Source organism: Pecten maximus, chromosome 5, assembly GCF_902652985.1.
Source record: "Pecten maximus chromosome 5, xPecMax1.1, whole genome shotgun sequence".
NCBI classification, from domain to species: domain Eukaryota; kingdom Metazoa; phylum Mollusca; class Bivalvia; order Pectinida; family Pectinidae; genus Pecten; species Pecten maximus.
Window position 1 is genome coordinate 48,027,718 of NC_047019.1, and position 18,891 is coordinate 48,046,608.

Genomic DNA, 18,891 nt, shown 5'->3' on the forward strand with positions numbered 1-18,891 from the left:
ATTATGTATCCCTCTTACTGTAGACTTCAGATTAATATTATGTATCCTCTTACTGTAGACTTCAGATTAATATTATGTATCACTCTTACTGTAGACTTCAGATTAATATTATGTATCACTCTTACTGTAGACTTCAGATTAATATTATGTATCCCTCTTACTGTAGACCTCAGATTACTTTTGATAAGAGTAGAAGACGTCAGCTGGTAGAATCACAAATGTCCAAACTGATCTATAACTATAGTGGTGTCAACAAACCTGGACATCGAAGGTCACAGCAGCCAGCTCCATACCTCACCGGGTTCTGACATGGCAATGTCTGCGTGTCACAGCGCATTGGTACACAACGTACAATGGAATTGTCACAGGAACAGTTGAGACAGGGGTCATAGGTCGCACTGAATACTTCACCATGCTGGTATTGCTTGTCATCATACACACAGCCTGCAAAAAACAGCAGTTCCATCCTCCTTAAGGTCTGTAGAAGTTCTACTGCATCTTAACTCAATCGTATTGATGATATCTCTCTTTTGTACTTTTTAAAAAATTTATTAATTCAGTATAAATGGAATTCAGCAAGACCTGTTTGACCCAAACTAATACTTACGACTGTTACAGATGGTAGGACAACATTCCCCTGGGGCGGTGATGGGCATGCTACATTGTGGTCGAGGGCACTGCTCATCCAGACACTCAACATTGCCATGTTTACACAGACAAGATGTGCAAAGATTGGGTGTGAAAAGCTCTCCATCTTGTATGATCTTCCCCTGGTAAAAACATGCTGTAACAGAAAGTCAGTCACATAAAACTCTTAAGGCTCATCACTGAGATACAGAAAACAAAGTCAGTCACATAAAACTCTTAAGGCTCATCAATGAGATATAGAAAACAAAGTCAGTCACAATATCAAGTCCCTGGGCCTCTTAGTTATTGAAGAGAAGTTGTTTAAAACATTTCAGCCTATTCAATCTGTGACCATTAAGGTATATCAAGGTCATTCATTTGAAAAAAAAACTGGGTTGCCCTTCATCTCAGCATGCTACATGCCCCTTGGCAGGTGAGCCAAAAAAACTGATGCAGTCCATTTTCAGTACCATTCAAAAACTCTTTTTCTGGATTAGAAGTATTCTTGGTTAGGTTCACAAGTTGTAAGTGAACTTTTAAGCCTAAAGGATTTTTTTAAAGAAGACTTGGATGGACACAGTATTTCAAACAAATTAAAAATTTTCCATGCAAATAAATTCAGTTGTTGAGGTATGTGTATGTGTGTGGTAGTTATAGCTACTGACACAGATAGACAGTACAACCTGACTCTAGTATACTCCCCTACTGCTGGGGTTATAATAAAGGTATGATTGTGTGGTACCTACCAACACAGACAGGACAACACTCTCCAGCAGGTGTGTAGGCATGCTGACAGTTAGCCTCTCCACACTCAATCCTCCTCTGACTACTCACACCATTCTACAAGGAAAAAAACAACTCTTCATAGAATACTGTTAAATAGTTCCATACTTCTAGAAACATAAGGCATTTGAAACTTAAACTGTGTGAGTTACAGTGTATAACGTACCAAACAGCTATGCTCTACACATGGACTGTCACGTTCCCGCCACCGAGAGCCGTTACTATGACTACCACAGTCCATACAGGTGGGGCAGCAGTCTCCGGGGAGGAGGGAACTACTGCGACAGCCAGGGGTCAGCTGACAGGGTTTACGTCGACACTCCACACTTCCATAGTTACACTGACAGGTATTACATTGAGACTCCTGGAACACCTCCCCGTTAGAGTAGATACTGCCATTGTAGTCACACCCTCCTGGTCAACAAAAACATATATCAGTAAGTTAGAGTAGATACTGCCATTGTAGTCACAACCTCCTGGTCAACAAAAACATATATCAGTAAGTTAGAGTAGATACTGTCATTAGTCACAACCTCCTGGTCAACAAAAACATATATCAGTAAGTTAGTGTAGATACTGTCATTAGTCACACCCTCCTGGTCAACAAAAACATATATCAGTAAGTTAGAGTAGATACTGTCATTGTAGTCACACCCTCCTGGTCAACAAAAACATGTATTAGTAAGTTAGAGTAGATACTGTCATTGTAGTCACACCCTCCTGGTCAACAAAAACATATATCAGTAAGTTAGTGTAGATACTGTCATTAGTCACACCCTCCTGGTCAACAAAAACATATATCAGTAAGTTAGAGTAGATACTGTCATTGTAGTCACACCCTCCTGGTCAACAAAAACATGTATCAGTAAGTTAGAGTAGATACTGTCATTGTAGTCACACCCTCCTGGTCAACAAAAACATATATCAGTAAGTTAGAGTAGATACTGTCATTGTAGTCACACCCTCCTGGTCAACAAAAACATATATCAGTAAGTTAGAGTAGATACTGTCATTGTAGTCACACCCTCCTGGTCAACAAAAACATATATCAGTAAGTTAGAGTAGATACTGGCTGATTACCTGTATAGGTAGAGGTTAGGAGTGAGGGTGTATATGTAACGGGAATGGATTTTGTGAGTTATGTACCTTTGTTTGAGAGTTGTGTCCCTTAGTAGAATTATATATCTGTGTATGTATGATAGTATTTTGTTGGATTATAGTTGAATTATTAATTGTGAGTGTGAATACATGTGTTCAGAATGTAGAATATATGTAGTATGAGAGTATGTATATAGTTTGGGAATGTGTGCGTGTAACTATGATTGTGTATTTTATATTGAAAACAGTGTATGCTAATCTATGTCTATCATTGTGAATGAAAAAGGATGCAAGTTTATATGTGTGAATGTACCTAGTATGCGTAGGAACTTGTATGAAGATATAGAAGCCATTGGCTGGTATCTCTATGCAAGTTGGTTGTTTACTTCCCTTCTATTCTTTCCTTTTTACACTTTCCTTTCACTTAACAGAAGCCATTGGCTGGTTACTCTCTATTCAGTCTTTCAGTCTATGTTTTGGGGTAATAGCTGCTTCGTGTATGATAGTGTGGAAGATGGTTTTATTCTGTGGTGCTGTAAATAGTTATGATTACTAGTTGTTTTATATTGCCAATGATCGATTATTGAATAAATGTAGGACTTGTATATAGTTGTGTGCCTTATATATTCAAAGCAAGGTACTATTAAGAACCTGGGTTATAGCGGAATTTGAACCGTTACAGATATAGGGGAGACCAAACATCACAATATTTACCGGCTGATTACCTGTATAGGTAGAGGTTAGGGGTGAGGGTGTGTATAGGGGAGACCAAACATCACAATATTTACCGGCTGATTACCTGTACAGGTAGAGGTTAGGGGTGAGGGGTGTGTATAGGGGAGACTCACCGTCACAAGATTTATTGACCGATAACATGTATAGGTAGATGTTAGGGGTGAGGGTGTGTATAGGGGATACTCACCGTCACAAGATTTACAGCACTGGCCGGATACCTGTATAGGGTGGGTACATGTTGGTTCAGTACAGATTGTGTCAGCACAGTTCTGGAGGCCTTGCTGTTATAAATATATAAAAGTATTGTTACGATACTGCAAGGAACATATTGTAATTCCTACTACTAATCTACATCAAAAGATAATGAAATTGATGTACAGACAAAATGTAATCAGATGACACACAGGATAGCATTCAAAATTTACGAGTATGTAAATATATCGGGGGGTTAGACTCATACAATCAAATAGACATGAATCAAGGGGTATTTTTCTGTCTGATTTTGGTCAGGCCACTCAGGATGCTCCTTGACAAGTAGAGACTCTACACACAGAGGGACCCAAGTGGACCATTCCGGACGCTCCTTACCTGACAAGTACAGACTCTACCCAGAGAAGGGGCCCAGGTGGACCCTTCCGGAAGCTCCTTACCTGACAAGTACAGACTCTACACAGAGAAGGGTCCCAGGTGGACCCTTCCGGATGCTCCTTACCTGACAAGTACAGACTCTACACACAGAGGGGACCCAGGTGAACCCTTCCGGACGCTCCTTACCTGACAAGTACAGACTCTACACAGAGAAGGGGCCCAGGTGGACCCTTCCGGATGCTCCTTACCTGACAAGTACAGACCCTACACACAGAAGGGGCCCAGGTGGACCCTTCCGGACGCTCCTTACCTGACAAGTACAGACTCTACACACAGAAGGGGCCCAGGTGGACCCTTCCGGATGCTCCTTACCTGACAAGTACAGACTCTACACACAGAAGGGGCCCAGGTGGACCCTTCCGGACGCTCCTTTCCATTCTCATCCACACAACCTATAATTATGAACAATCAAGGAAAAAGTTATACACAAAGATAGCTTAGAAACTCCGTGTTGAGTGGTAAGATGGCTCATTCACAGTAAATATAAAATCACATTAAATGTCGACAGTTTGTCTTCAAAACAATTAAATACAAATTTAAGAATGAATAGCCATTTGTGGTAGGGTGTTTGTAGATATAGACATCTAATGAGGATTGGTTTTTATAGATATAGACATGAGGATGGGTATTTATAGATATAGAAATGAGGACGGGTATTTATAGATATAGACATGAGGATGGGTATTTATAGACATAGACATGAGGATGGGTATTTATAGATATAGACATGAGGATGGGTATTTATAGATACAGACATGAGGATGGGTATTTATAGATATAGACATGAGGATGGGTATTTATAGATACAGACATGAGGATGGGTATTTATAGATATAGACATGAGGACAGGTATTTTTATATACAGACATGAGGATGGGTATTTATAGATACAGACATGAGGATGGGTATTTATAGATACAGACATGAGGATGGGTATTTATAGATACAGACATGAGGATGGGTATTTATAGATACAGACATAAGGATGGGTATTTATAGACATGAGGATGGGTATTTATAGATATATATATATATACAGACATGAGGACGGGTATTTATAGATACAGACATGAGGATTGGTATTTATAGATATAGACATGAGGACGGGTATTTATAGATATAGACATGAGGACGGGTATTTATAGACATGAGGATGGGTATTTATAGACATGAGGACGGGTATTTATAGATATAGACATGAGGACGGGTATTTATAGATACAGACATGAGGATGGGTATTTATAGATATAGACATGAGGACGGGTATTTATAGATATAGACATGAGGACGGGTATTTATAGACATGAGGATGGGTATTTATAGACATGAGGACGGGTATTTATAGATATAGACATGAGGACGGGTATTTATAGACATGAGGACGGGTATTTATAGATATAGACATGAGGACGGGTATTTATGGACATGAGGATTGGGTTTGTTTTAGGAGAGACAACTCACCACTACATTCAATAACTTTCCCCGTGATTCCATTGTACCACTCCTGGCGACAGCGACCACAGTTGTTTGTCCTACACACAGCATCTACAATACCTACAACACACCAAACACAGCTGTAAATCTGATAATAGAGCTCGAACAAGAACATCGTAGTTTTACAAACTGACACAAAAATAATTTTTATGATGATGGAACCCTTACCTGGACATTGTCTGTCCCCACACATGTCTGGACAGGACACAGGCAACTGTCCAAATGGACACTTGTTGTAATAGTTAGTCACAAAACACAACCTGTGGATCAAAGTCATACAACACATGAGAACTCATACAGGTTATACCTTATACAAAATTATAAACCTCAAATACAACAGTTTTTAGTCTGATTAGACAAGGTGTCAGAGAATAGGATAGGTGTATATACATGATACTGTAGACCTATGTATCGACCTTGACAGGTGTACATACATGATGCTATAAATCTAAGTGCCACTTGGACTTTTGTCATTTTTATCAGGGACAATTACAGAGAGTAATACTTAAAATTAAGCTTTCCTGTTTTCACTGTAACATGGCTGAACTGAAAACAGATATAAAAATATAGAAATATCAAATGTTTTCATAGTAAGAATAAAATTTACAAGAATTCAATGTAATATCATATCTACATAATAATACCTCTTGTAGTCTCATAACCGCATAAACTATATAGAAATTTAATATACATAAGAAGTCACAACGATTAGATGTCAGCTAGGTAGGTGTCCACTTGAGGGTAATCCTCTGCCATTTTCCTGGTAAAGGGGAAGTAACTCTCATAAGATTAATGCACAACTTCAAGTAAGAAGCTAACAGCCATTTAATTCTTTTATTTGAGGCTTTTGTATAGCAGTTCACAAATCATTATCTCTGGTTATCAGTCCATTATTAACCAGGGAGGAACTTTCTGAGCTCCCTAGGGAGCAGTACAGTTAGAGCAGATATTCTGTACTAACAGCTTGTACATGAGATTTCCAGCCTGCTCTTTCACATACACATTTATAGTTGATCCATCTACAACACAACAGAGTAAAGTTCATGGATACGACACAGCTGCTGTGCCAGGCCTTGAACTAGGGACACATATATCCCTGGTACTAACAAAAAGATCATGGTGTTTCTGAATCTAAAAAAAGTACATATAATCTCGAGGTTGTTATCCAGGAAATCTTACCTGTGATCAGGAGGAACAGGCAACCAGAGGTCGTTATCTAGGACACTTGATGTTCTAGGACTGTAGTCTGTCTGCTGCCTGTTCTGTATAGCCTCTATCTGAGCCACCTGATTACCACGGAGAAACCAGCTGAATGGGTAGACCCAGGAAGGGAGCACTGTGACTTCAGGGCAGATTCTAGTGATAATTTGGATGGATAAGTTGTCCAAGTTCTCCAATTCCACATCTGCCCAGCGTTTGATGACCACATAAGCAGGACCAAGATAGAAGTTGTTACACATACGTTTATCAAAGCCTACAGAGTCAAAGCCAAATACATCATAACCATTTCTGTCCAAACCGTTACTACTATAGCCGTACCTATTGTAGCCAAAACGATCAAACAGGTCTAAACGCTCTCCCCGTGTCCACGTCCCATTACCTAGAAATCCGTAGGGTGTCATTCCATTGCGATTAAACCCATACCGGTCGTATCCGTCCCTGTCATAACCAGCACTGTCAACTCCATCCAAAGTTAAACGTATCATAGTAAAATCCATAACGGTCAAAATCCATCATATCATAACCATTTCTCTTGTACCCATGACGATCTAGACCAGTGGTACTAAATATTCCCCGCATGTCTGAATTTCCTTCACGGTCCATTGCACGTTTGTTAAATCCATCCCTGTCATAACCCTCTCTGTCATAACCATGACGATCATATCCCTCACTGTCATAGCCAAAGATAGGCACCGATGTATTACACAATGCTCCCTCTGACAGGGGCAGATAATCCACACACATCTGGTCCTTTGAGGACATCACATCGTCAGGAGTTACATCAAACGGGACCATAGGAACATAGCGCAGTTTCTGTGGGTAGTTAAAGTACCCGTTACCCTGACGTTTCTGCCACTCTGACCAAATCCTGTCTACAAAAGCCATGTGAGAGAGAAACAGTGGGTCATAAGGAGCAAGCTCAGTTTGCAAATGGCCGCCGACCCAAGCTTGGAACTGGTTGGACATCACTTCCAACTTCAGTCGGAACATCTCATAACGCTGTTCACGCATCAGTAACTCTACATTGACAGCATCAGGAAGGTAGATTTTGGTGTTGAACTGACGTCGCAGACACGGGGCCCAGAATGGTGGATGGTAATCTTTGAAAGGATGAATACGTACACAGCCTTCCAACGTCTCCCCGTTACCCCCAAACATATTGGCTGCCCAGACGATACTCTTCCTCAGATCACCAACATCCACTGTCCAATCAAAGTAGGGGATCGTGAGACTGCAGTCAATTTCCTGGAGTTCCTGCTCCACATATTGTAGGTAATAACGCAGCCAGGGCAGGAAGTGGTCCCCTCCCACAGCTTGTGGTCGGTGATCTGCATACATCGTGGCGAGTGAGAACCAGCGGGATGGGTGACCAGTCTCCTTGGCTAAATGCTTGATGGCTGCCTGGAACTTCTCCATCTCCTCCCGTGTCATATCACGAATCTCCTTTCTCTGGCGCACATTAATGCAGTCACAAATCACAGACCCACTTGGTAAACATGTACACGTCTGACAACCACGCCGAAACTTTTCACCAAAAGCATATGTCATGTTGCCATGGCTACAGCCACATGACTTCTCACACAGTGTTGTTTCACATCTCTGGCCTGGGACAAATTTGATGACCTTCTGACCTTGACCCTGCTCTACATTCTGACACTGGTCTAAGGAAGCTGACCTACAGCTGTAGCGATAGGCCACAGTGACCTCTCGGGAGTTCAGACCACGTCGATTGTGCCCTTGACAGTTCATGCCAGCCCTGCAATAAGTAATTTTTTAGTATAACTCATTCAATTGTTTTAGTGTTGAGATCCCAACTAAATTCCACAGGGTCAATAACAGACAATATGGCAGTGATATTTCATTAAGAGTATATACCCGAATTTTTTTTTCATTACTTGTACTTTTTATTGACCTGTTATAACCCTCATTGTCATATCTCTCTTCATTGGTTACCTGTTATAACCCTCATTGTCTTGTTTACCTATTATAACCCTCATTGTCATATCTCTCTTCATTGTTTACCTGTTATAACCCTCATTGTCTTGTTTACCTGTTATAACCCTCATTGTCTTGTTTACCTGTTATAACCCTCATTGTCATATCTATCTTCATTGTTTACCTGTTATAAACCTCATTGTCATATCATTGTTTACCTGTTATAACCCTCATTGTCATATCTCTCTTCATTGTTTACCTGTTATAACCCTCATTGTCATATCTATCTTCATTGTTTACATGTTATAACCCTCATTGTCATATCATTGTTTACCTGTTATAACCCTCATTGTCATATCTATCTTCATTGTTTACCTGTTATAACCCTCATTGTCATATCTCTCTTCATTGTTTACCTGTTATAACCCTCATTGTCATATCTATCTTCATTGTTTACATGTTATAACCCTCATTGTCATATCATTGTTTACCTGTTATAAACCTCATTGTCATATCATTGTTTACCTGTTATAACCCTCATTGTCATATCATTGTTTACCTGTTATAACCCTCATTGTCATATCATTGTTTACCTGTTATAAACCTCATTGTCATATCATTATTTACCTGTTATAACCCTCATTGTCATATCATTGTTTACATGTTATAAACCTCATTGTCATATCATTATTTACCTGTTATAACCCTCATTGTCATATCATTGTTTACCTGTTATAAACCTCATTGTCATATCATTATTTACCTGTTATAACCCTCATTGTCATATCATTGTTTACATGTTATAAACCTCATTGTCATATCATTATTTACCTGTTATAAACCTCATTGTCATATCATTGCTTACGTGTTATAAACCTCATTGTCATATCATTGTTTACCTGTTATAAACCTCATTGTCATATCTATCTTCATTGTTTACCTGTTATAAACCTCATTGTCATATCATTATTTACCTGTTATAACCCTCATTGTCATATCATTGTTTACCTGTTATAACCCTCATTGTCATATCATTGTTTACCTGTTATAAACCTCATTGTCATATCATTGCTTACCTGTTATAAACCTCATTGTCATATCATTGTTTACCTGTTATAAACCTCATTGTCATATCTATCTTCATTGTTTACCTGTTATAACCCTCATTGTCTTGTTTACCTGTTATAACCCTCATTGTCATATCTATCTTCATTGTTTACCTGTTATAAACCTCATTGTCATATCATTGTTTACCTGTTATAACCCTCATTGTCTTGTTTACCTGTTATAACCCTCATTGTCATATCTATCTTCATTGTTTACCTGTTATAAACCTCATTGTCATATCATTGTTTACCTGTTATAACCCTCATTGTCATATCTCTCTTCATTGTTTACCTGTTATAACCCTCATTGTCATATCTATCTTCATTGTTTACATGTTATAACCCTCATTGTCATATCATTGTTTACCTGTTATAACCCTCATTGTCATATCTCTCTTCATTGTTTACCTGTTATAACCCTCATTGTCATATCTATCTTCATTGTTTACCTGTTATAACCCTCATTGTCATATCATTGTTTACCTGTTATAAACCTCATTGTCATATCATTGCTTACGTGTTATAAACCTCATTGTCATATCATTGTTTACCTGTTATAAACCTCATTGTCATATCTATCTTCATTGTTTACCTGTTATAAACCTCATTGTCATATCATTATTTACCTGTTATAACCCTCATTGTCATATCATTGTTTACCTGTTATAACCCTCATTGTCATATCATTGTTTACCTGTTATAAACCTCATTGTCATATCATTGCTTACCTGTTATAAACCTCATTGTCATATCATTGTTTACCTGTTATAAACCTCATTGTCATATCTATCTTCATTGTTTACCTGTTATAACCCTCATTGTCTTGTTTACCTGTTATAACCCTCATTGTCATATCTATCTTCATTGTTTACCTGTTATAAACCTCATTGTCATATCATTGTTTACCTGTTATAACCCTCATTGTCATATCTATCTTCATTGTTTACCTGTTATAAACCTCATTGTCATATCATTGTTTACCTGTTATAACCCTCATTGTCATATCTCTCTTCATTGTTTACCTGTTATAACCCTCATTGTCATATCTATCTTCATTGTTTACATGTTATAACCCTCATTGTCATATCATTGTTTACCTGTTATAACCCTCATTGTCATATCTCTCTTCATTGTTTACCTGTTATAACCCTCATTGTCATATCTATCTTCATTGTTTACCTGTTATAACCCTCATTGTCATATCATTGTTTACCTGTTATAAACCTCATTGTCATATCTATCTTCATTGTTTACCTGTTATAACCCTCATTGTCTTGTTTACCTGTTATAACCCTCATTGTCATATCTATCTTCATTGTTTACCTGTTATAAACCTCATTGTCATATCTATCTTCATTGTTTACATGTTATAACCCTCATTGTCATATCATTGTTTACCTGTTATAACCCTCATTGTCATATCTCTCTTCATTGTTTACCTGTTATAACCCTCATTGTCATATCTATCTTCATTGTTTACCTGTTATAACCCTCATTGTCATATCTATCTTCATTGTTTACATGTTATAACCCTCATTGTCATATCATTGTTTACCTGTTATAACCCTCATTGTCATATCTATCTTCATTGTTTACATGTTATAACCCTCATTGTCATATCATTGTTTACCTGTTATAACCCTCATTGTCATATCTCTCTTCATTGTTTACCTGTTATAACCCTCATTGTCATATCTATCTTCATTATTTACCTGTTATAACCCTCATTGTCATATCTATCTTCATTGTTTACATGTTATAACCCTCATTGTCATATCATTGTTTACCTGTTATAACCCTCATTGTCATATCTATCTTCATTGTTTACCTGTTATAACCCTCATTGTCATATCTATCTTCATTGTTTACCTGTTATAACCCTCATTGTCATATCATTGTTTACCTGTTATAACCCTCATTGTCTTGTTTACCTGTTATAACCCTCATTGTCTTGTTTACCTGTTATAACCCTCATTGTCTTGTTTACCTGTTATAACCCTCATTGTCATATCTATCTTCATTGTTTACCTGTTATAAACCTCATTGTCATATCATTGTTTACCTGTTATAAACCTCATTGTCATATCATTATTTACCTGTTATAACCCTCATTGTCATATCATTGTTTACCTGTTATAAACCTCATTGTCATATCATTATTTACCTGTTATAAACCTCATTGTCATATCATTGTTTACCTGTTATAATCCTCATTGTCATATCATTGTTTACCTGTTATAACCCTCATTGTTTTATCATTGTTTACCCGTTATAACCCTCATTGTCTTATCATTGTTTACCTGTTATAACCCTCATTGTCATATCCCTCTTCATTGTAGTCAATGTTGCCATCGTATTCCCCTATCTCGCTGTAACCCAGCAGGTTGAATCCCTCTCCATCAAAACCATTTCTGTCATAGCCCAAACGGTCAAATCCCTTCTTGTTGTAGCCAAATCGGTCAAAACCTAAATGAAATTGTCTTCAATAATACATCCAAATTTGTTTTGCCACAAGTATCATAAAAATCTATTCACATAAAGATAACAAGTGGCCCAGAGGGCCTGCATTGCTCATCTGTATATTTCAGTATTGATGGCAAAATAATTTCATTTAAGTTATCTTTCAATTATTTTCCTAATGTTGACAGACGCTGGGCGACAAATGCTTCGCCATTGCATAAGCTCACCGGCCCTTCAAGCCAGGTGACATTTTCTTAATCTATGTACAAATACATCTTACCTTACAAACAAATACAAAGCCAGCAAAGCAAAGCAATTTTTTTTCTATAACATCATTAGATTTGAAAGGATATCATTTTATATTTCCAGACATTGTCAGAAAATCCATACCTACCCTGCCAGTCAAAGCCCTTAGAGGTAAAGACAAAGTCCATACATCTGTACCTACCCTGCCAGTCGTAGCCCTTAGAGGTAAACACAAAGTCCATACATCTGTACCTACCCTGCCAGTCATAGCCCTTAGAGGTAAACACAAAGTCCATACATCTGTACCTACCCTGCCAGTCGTAGCCCTTAGAGGTAAACACAAAGTCCATACATCTGTACCTACCCTGCCAGTCGTAGCCCTTAGAGGTAAAGACAAAGTCCATACATCTGTACCTACCCTGCCAGTCATAGCCCTTAGAGGTAAACACAAAGTCCATACATCTGTACCTACCCTGCCAGTCGTAGCCCTTAGAGGTAAACACAAAGTCCATATATCTATACCTTACCTGCCAGTCGTAGCCCTTAGAGGTAAAGCCAAAATCCATACATCTGTACCTACCCTGCCAGTCGTAGCCCTTAGAGGTAAACACAAAGTCCATACATCTATACCTACCCTGCCAGTCGTAGCCCTTAGAGGTAAACACAAAGTCCATACATCTGTACCTACCCTGCCCGTCGTAGCCCTTAGAGGTAAAGCCAAAGTCCATACATCTGTACCTACCCTGCCAGTCATAGCCCTTAGAGGTAAACACAAAGTCCATACATCTATACCTACCCTGCCAGTCGTAGCCCTTAGAGGTAAACACAAAGTCCATACATCTATACCTACCCTGCCAGTCGTAGCCCTTAGAGGTAAACACAAAGTCCATACATCTGTATCTACCCTGCCAGTCGTAGCCCTTAGAGGTAAACACAAAGTCCATACATCTGTATCTACCCTGCCAGTCGTAGCCCTTAGAGGTAAAGCCAAAGTCCATACATCTGTACCTACCCTGCCAGTCGTAGCCCTTAGAGGTAAAGTCACACATCTGTACCTACCCTGCCAGTCGTAGCCCTTAGAGGTAAAGTCACACATCTGTACCTACCCTGCCAGTCGTAGCCCTTAGAGGTAAACACAAAGTCCATACATCTGTACCTACCCTGCCAGTCATAGCCCTTAGAGGTAAACACAAAGTCCATACATCTGTATCTACCCTGCCAGTCGTAGCCCTTAGAGGTAAAGACAACGTCCATACATCTATACCTACCCTGCCAGTCGTAGCCCTTAGAGGTAAAGCCAAAGTCCATACATCTGTACCTACCCTGCCAGTCATAGCCCTTAGAGGTAAACACAAAGTCCATACATCTGTACCTACCCTGCCAGTCATAGCCCTCAGAGGTAAAGCCAAAGTCCATACATCTGTACCTACCCTGCCAGTCATAGCCCTTAGAGGTAAACACAAAGTCCATATATCTATACCTACCCTGCCAGTCATAGCCCTTAGAGGTAAAGACAACGTCCATACATCTATACCTACCCTGCCAGTCATAGCCCTTAGAGGTAAAGACAACGTCCATACATCTGTACCTACCCTGCCAGTCATAGCCCTTAGAGGTAAAGACAAAGTCCATACATCTGTACCTACCCTGCCAGTCGTAGCCCTTAGAGGTAAACACAAAGTCCATACATCTATACCTACCCTGCCAGTCGTAGCCCTTAGAGGTAAACACAAAGTCCATACATCTGTACCTACCCTGCCAGTCGTAGCCCTTAGAGGTAAAGCCAAAGTCCATACATCTGTACCTACCCTGCCAGTCATAGCCCTTAGAGGTAAACACAAAGTCCATACATCTATACCTACCCTGCCAGTCGTAGCCCTTAGAGGTAAACACAAAGTCCATACATCTATACCTACCCTGCCAGTCGTAGCCCTTAGAGGTAAAGCCAAAGTCCATATATCTGTACCTACCCTGCCAGTCATAGCCCTTAGAGGTAAAGCCAAAGTCCATACATCTGTACCTACCCTGCCAGTCGTAGCCCTAAGAGGTAAAGCCAAAATCCATACATCTATACCTACCCTGCCAGTCGTAGCCCTTAGAGGTAAACACAAAGTCAATACATCTGTACCTACCCTGCCAGTCATAGCCCTTAGAGGTAAACACAAAGTCAAACACATGTACCTACCCTGCCAGTCGTAGCCCTTAGAGGTAAACACAAAGTCCATACATCTATACCTACCCTGCCAGTCGTAGCCCTTAGAGGTAAACACAAAGTCCATACATCTATACCTACCCTGCCAGTCGTAGCCCTTAGAGGTAAAGCCAAAGTCCATATATCTGTACCTACCCTGCCAGTCATAGCCCTTAGAGGTAAACACAAAGTCCATACATCTATACCTACCCTGCCAGTCGTAGCCCTTAGAGGTAAAGCCAAAGTCCATATATCTGTACCTACCCTGCCAGTCATAGCCCTTAGAGGTAAAGCCAACGTCCATACATCTGTACCTACCCTGCCAGTCATAGCCCTTAGAGGTAAAGACAAAGTCCATACATCTGTACCTACCCTGCCAGTCATAGCCCTTAGAGGTAAACACAAAGTCTATACATCTGTACCTACCCTGCCAGTCATAGCCCTTAGAGGTAAAGCCAACGTCCATACATCTGTACCTACCCTGCCAGTCATAGCCCTTAGAGGTAAAGACAAAGTCTATACATCTGTACCTACCCTGCCAGTCATAGCCCTTAGAGGTAAAGACAAAGTCTATACATCTGTACCTACCCTGCCAGTCGTAGCCCTTAGAGGTAAAGACAAAGTCTATACATCTGTACCTACCCTGCCAGTCGTAGCCCTTAGAGGCAAAGACAAAGTCTATACATCTGTACCTACCCTGCCAGTCGTAGCCCTTAGAGGTAAAGCCAAAGTCCATACATCTGTACCTACCCTGCCAGTCGTAGCCCTTAGAGGTAAAGACAAAGTCCATACATCTGTACCTACCCTGCCAGTCATAGCCCTTAGAGGTAAACACAAAGTCCATACATCTGTACCTACCCTGCCAGTCGTAGCCCTTAGAGGTAAACACAAAGTCCATACATCTGTACCTACCCTGCCAGTCGTAGCCCTTAGAGGTAAACACAAAGTCCATACATCTGTACCTACCCTGCCAGTCGTAGCCCTTAGAGGTAAACACAAAGTCCATACATCTGTACCTACCCTGCCAGTCGTAGCCCTTAGAGGTAAACACAAAGTCCATACATCTGTATCTACCCTGCCAGTCGTAGCCCTTAGAGGTAAACACAAAGTCCATACATCTATACCTACCCTGCCAGTCGTAGCCCTTAGAGGTAAACACAAAGTCCATACATCTATACCTACCCGGCCAGTCGTAGCCCTTAGAGGTAAACACAAAGTCCATACATCTATACCTACCCTGCCAGTCGTAGCCCTTAGAGGTAAAGCCAAAGTCCATATATCTGTACCTACCCTGCCAGTCATAGCCCTTAGAGGTAAAGCCAAAGTCCATACATCTGTACCTACCCTGCCAGTCGTAGCCCTAAGAGGTAAAGCCAAAATCCATACATCTATACCTACCCTGCCAGTCGTAGCCCTTAGAGGTAAACACAAAGTCAATACATCTGTACCTACCCTGCCAGTCATAGCCCTTAGAGGTAAACACAAAGTCAAACACATGTACCTACCCTGCCAGTCGTAGCCCTTAGAGGTAAACACAAAGTCCATACATCTATACCTACCCTGCCAGTCGTAGCCCTTAGAGGTAAACACAAAGTCCATACATCTATACCTACCCTGCCAGTCGTAGCCCTTAGAGGTAAACACAAAGTCCATACATCTGTACCTACCCTGCCAGTCGTAGCCCTTAGAGGTAAAGCCAAAGTCCATATATCTGTACCTACCCTGCCAGTCATAGCCCTAAGAGGTAAACACAAAGTCCATACATCTATACCTACCCTGCCAGTCGTAGCCCTTAGAGGTAAAGCCAAAGTCCATATATCTGTACCTACCCTGCCAGTCATAGCCCTTAGAGGTAAAGCCAACGTCCATACATCTGTACCTACCCTGCCAGTCATAGCCCTTAGAGGTAAAGACAAAGTCCATACATCTGTACCTACCCTGCCAGTCGTAGCCCTTAGAGGTAAACACAAAGTCTATACATCTGTACCTACCCTGCCAGTCATAGCCCTTAGAGGTAAAGCCAACGTCCATACATCTGTACCTACCCTGCCAGTCATAGCCCTTAGAGGTAAAGACAAAGTCTATACATCTGTACCTACCCTGCCAGTCATAGCCCTTAGAGGTAAAGACAAAGTCTATACATCTGTACCTACCCTGCCAGTCATAGCCCTTAGAGGTAAAGACAAAGTCCATACATCTGTACCTACCCTGCCAGTCATAGCCCTTAGAGGTAAACACAAAGTCCATACATCTGTACCTACCCTGCCAGTCGTAGCCCTTAGAGGTAAAGCCAAAGTCCATACATCTATACCTACCCTGCCAGTCGTAGCCCTTAGAGGTAAAGACAAAGTTCATACATCTGTACCTACCCTGCCAGTCATAGCCCTCAGAGGTAAAGCCAAAGTCCATACATCTGTACCTACCCTGCCAGTCATAGCCCTTAGAGGTAAAGACAAAGTTCATACATCTGTACCTACCCTGCCAGTCATAGCCCTCAGAGGTAAAGCCAAAGTCCATACATCTGTACCTACCCTGCCAGTCATAGCCCTTAGAGTTGTAAAGATCCCTGCCATTAAAGAATGCGTTGTCTGTATTCCTGTCTTCTCCTCGTTTGTTCATTCCCTTTATGTTGAAGCCATACCTATATGTCAGAACCAATATCAGATGAAAATTTCTGAAATCTTTTGAAAATATTCTTAATCATATGAAAGTACAGCCTTGATTGTAAGTGTATCATATGAAGATTCTACAGCTACAGCTATGACCTTTAAATATCCCAGAGTGGTATTCAACTGAGGTTTCATGATATTTTATTATTCAAATGCTGTCTGCAGGGCACTGTAAACAGGTGAAATGTTGATGGATGGTTCGATGGAAGAACAGACAGAGAGGATGATTACAATATACACTGTAAACAGGTGAAATATTGATGGATGGTTTGATGGAAACACAGAGAGGATGATTACAATATATACACTTTACCATCAGCAGGTGAACAAACTGTTCCTCCTGGTAGACTTACCTATCATATCCCTGAACACCATATCCAATGTTTCTGTTTCTGAAGATGGGCTGTCTGTGACAACATGCACCAATAGAACAGCGTCCCTGGCAGGCCTCTAGGGTAGCGAAGTTATTGGCATTACCGCCACACCCCATATACATGAACTCTTCACAGGCCTGGGACTGGGGGTTATAATACCACCGAGTCTCCTGTCCACAAAGTGATCCTGAAACACCATTAAATTCTTGTCTGGTACAAACTATCCAGAATACAATGACAATTAGCACAAGCAAAATTTCATGGATTAATTAAATTGCCATCAGGTATAACTACTTGGCACATACATGTCCAAGTCAGAAGGACAGGCCCACTCACCTGTGTTAATGGGGCGACAACTCACCTGTGTTAATGGGGAGACAACTCACCTGTATTAATGGGGAGACAACTCACCTGTATTGATGGGGAGACAACTCACCTGTGTTAACGGGGAGACAACTCACCTGTATTGATGGGGAGACAACTAACCTGTGTTAATGGGGAGACAACTCACCTGTGTTAATGGGGAGACAACTCACCTGTGTTAATGGGGAGACAACTCACCTGTATTGATGGGGAGACAACTCACCTGTGTTAATGGGGAGACAACTTACTTGTGTTAATGGGGAGACAACTAACCTGTATTAATGGGGAGACAACTCACCTGTATTGATGGGGAGACAACTCACCTGTGTTAACGGGGAGACAACTCACCTGTATTGATGGGGAGACAACTAACCTGTGTTAATAGGGAGACAACTCACCTGTGTTAATGGGGAGACAACTCACCTGTATTGATGGGGAGACAACTCACCTGTATTGATGGGGAGACAACTCACCTGTGTTAATGGGGAGACAACTCACCTGTGTTAATGGGGAGACAACTCACCTGTATTGATGGGGAGACTACAGACATCAAGTGCAGGATACTGACACAGGTGTCCATCCCACCCAGGGGGACAGGAACAGGTGATGAGCTGGGGTTCTGTTGGCCATATAGAAGGGACACAACTCCCTCCATTCTGACAAGGGTTCGGCTCACAGAAATCTGTAACACAAGACAAAGGATGTATTTGGTTTAACAGATGATAATAAGAGCTAACATCGGCCTAAATGGTCATCTGACAAACACAGCAGGGACACGCCCCTCAATCTGAACAGCTCAAACCAGCATCATTACCATAAATTGTTTGATCGCAACCAGTTATGTTTCAGATCAAATATGGTTTTTATCCATTTTGGCTTAAAGGAGGAGTAACATCTTAAAGCAAAATTTCAGCCAAGTTACTGTTTTTGAGGCCTCATCC

At 40.6% G+C, this 18,891-nt stretch overlaps 1 protein-coding gene across 1 annotated transcript in view; it reads right to left on the reverse strand.

Moving 5' to 3' along the window:
* LOC117328494 overlaps positions 1 to 18,891 on the reverse strand; it is a gene marked incomplete in the record, with an annotated part of 86,662 nt that overhangs the window by 37,235 nt on the left and 30,536 nt on the right. Inside the window, 13 exon segments of the mRNA XM_033886031.1 lie at positions 608 to 784; positions 1,374 to 1,467; positions 1,577 to 1,824; positions 3,431 to 3,524; positions 4,204 to 4,283; positions 5,353 to 5,445; positions 5,554 to 5,645; positions 6,565 to 7,076; positions 7,078 to 8,362; positions 11,948 to 12,113; positions 17,076 to 17,185; positions 17,567 to 17,774; positions 18,474 to 18,632. Of these exon segments, the coding sequence (XP_033741922.1) occupies positions 608 to 784; positions 1,374 to 1,467; positions 1,577 to 1,824; positions 3,431 to 3,524; positions 4,204 to 4,283; positions 5,353 to 5,445; positions 5,554 to 5,645; positions 6,565 to 7,076; positions 7,078 to 8,362; positions 11,948 to 12,113; positions 17,076 to 17,185; positions 17,567 to 17,774; positions 18,474 to 18,632 (3,318 nt within the window).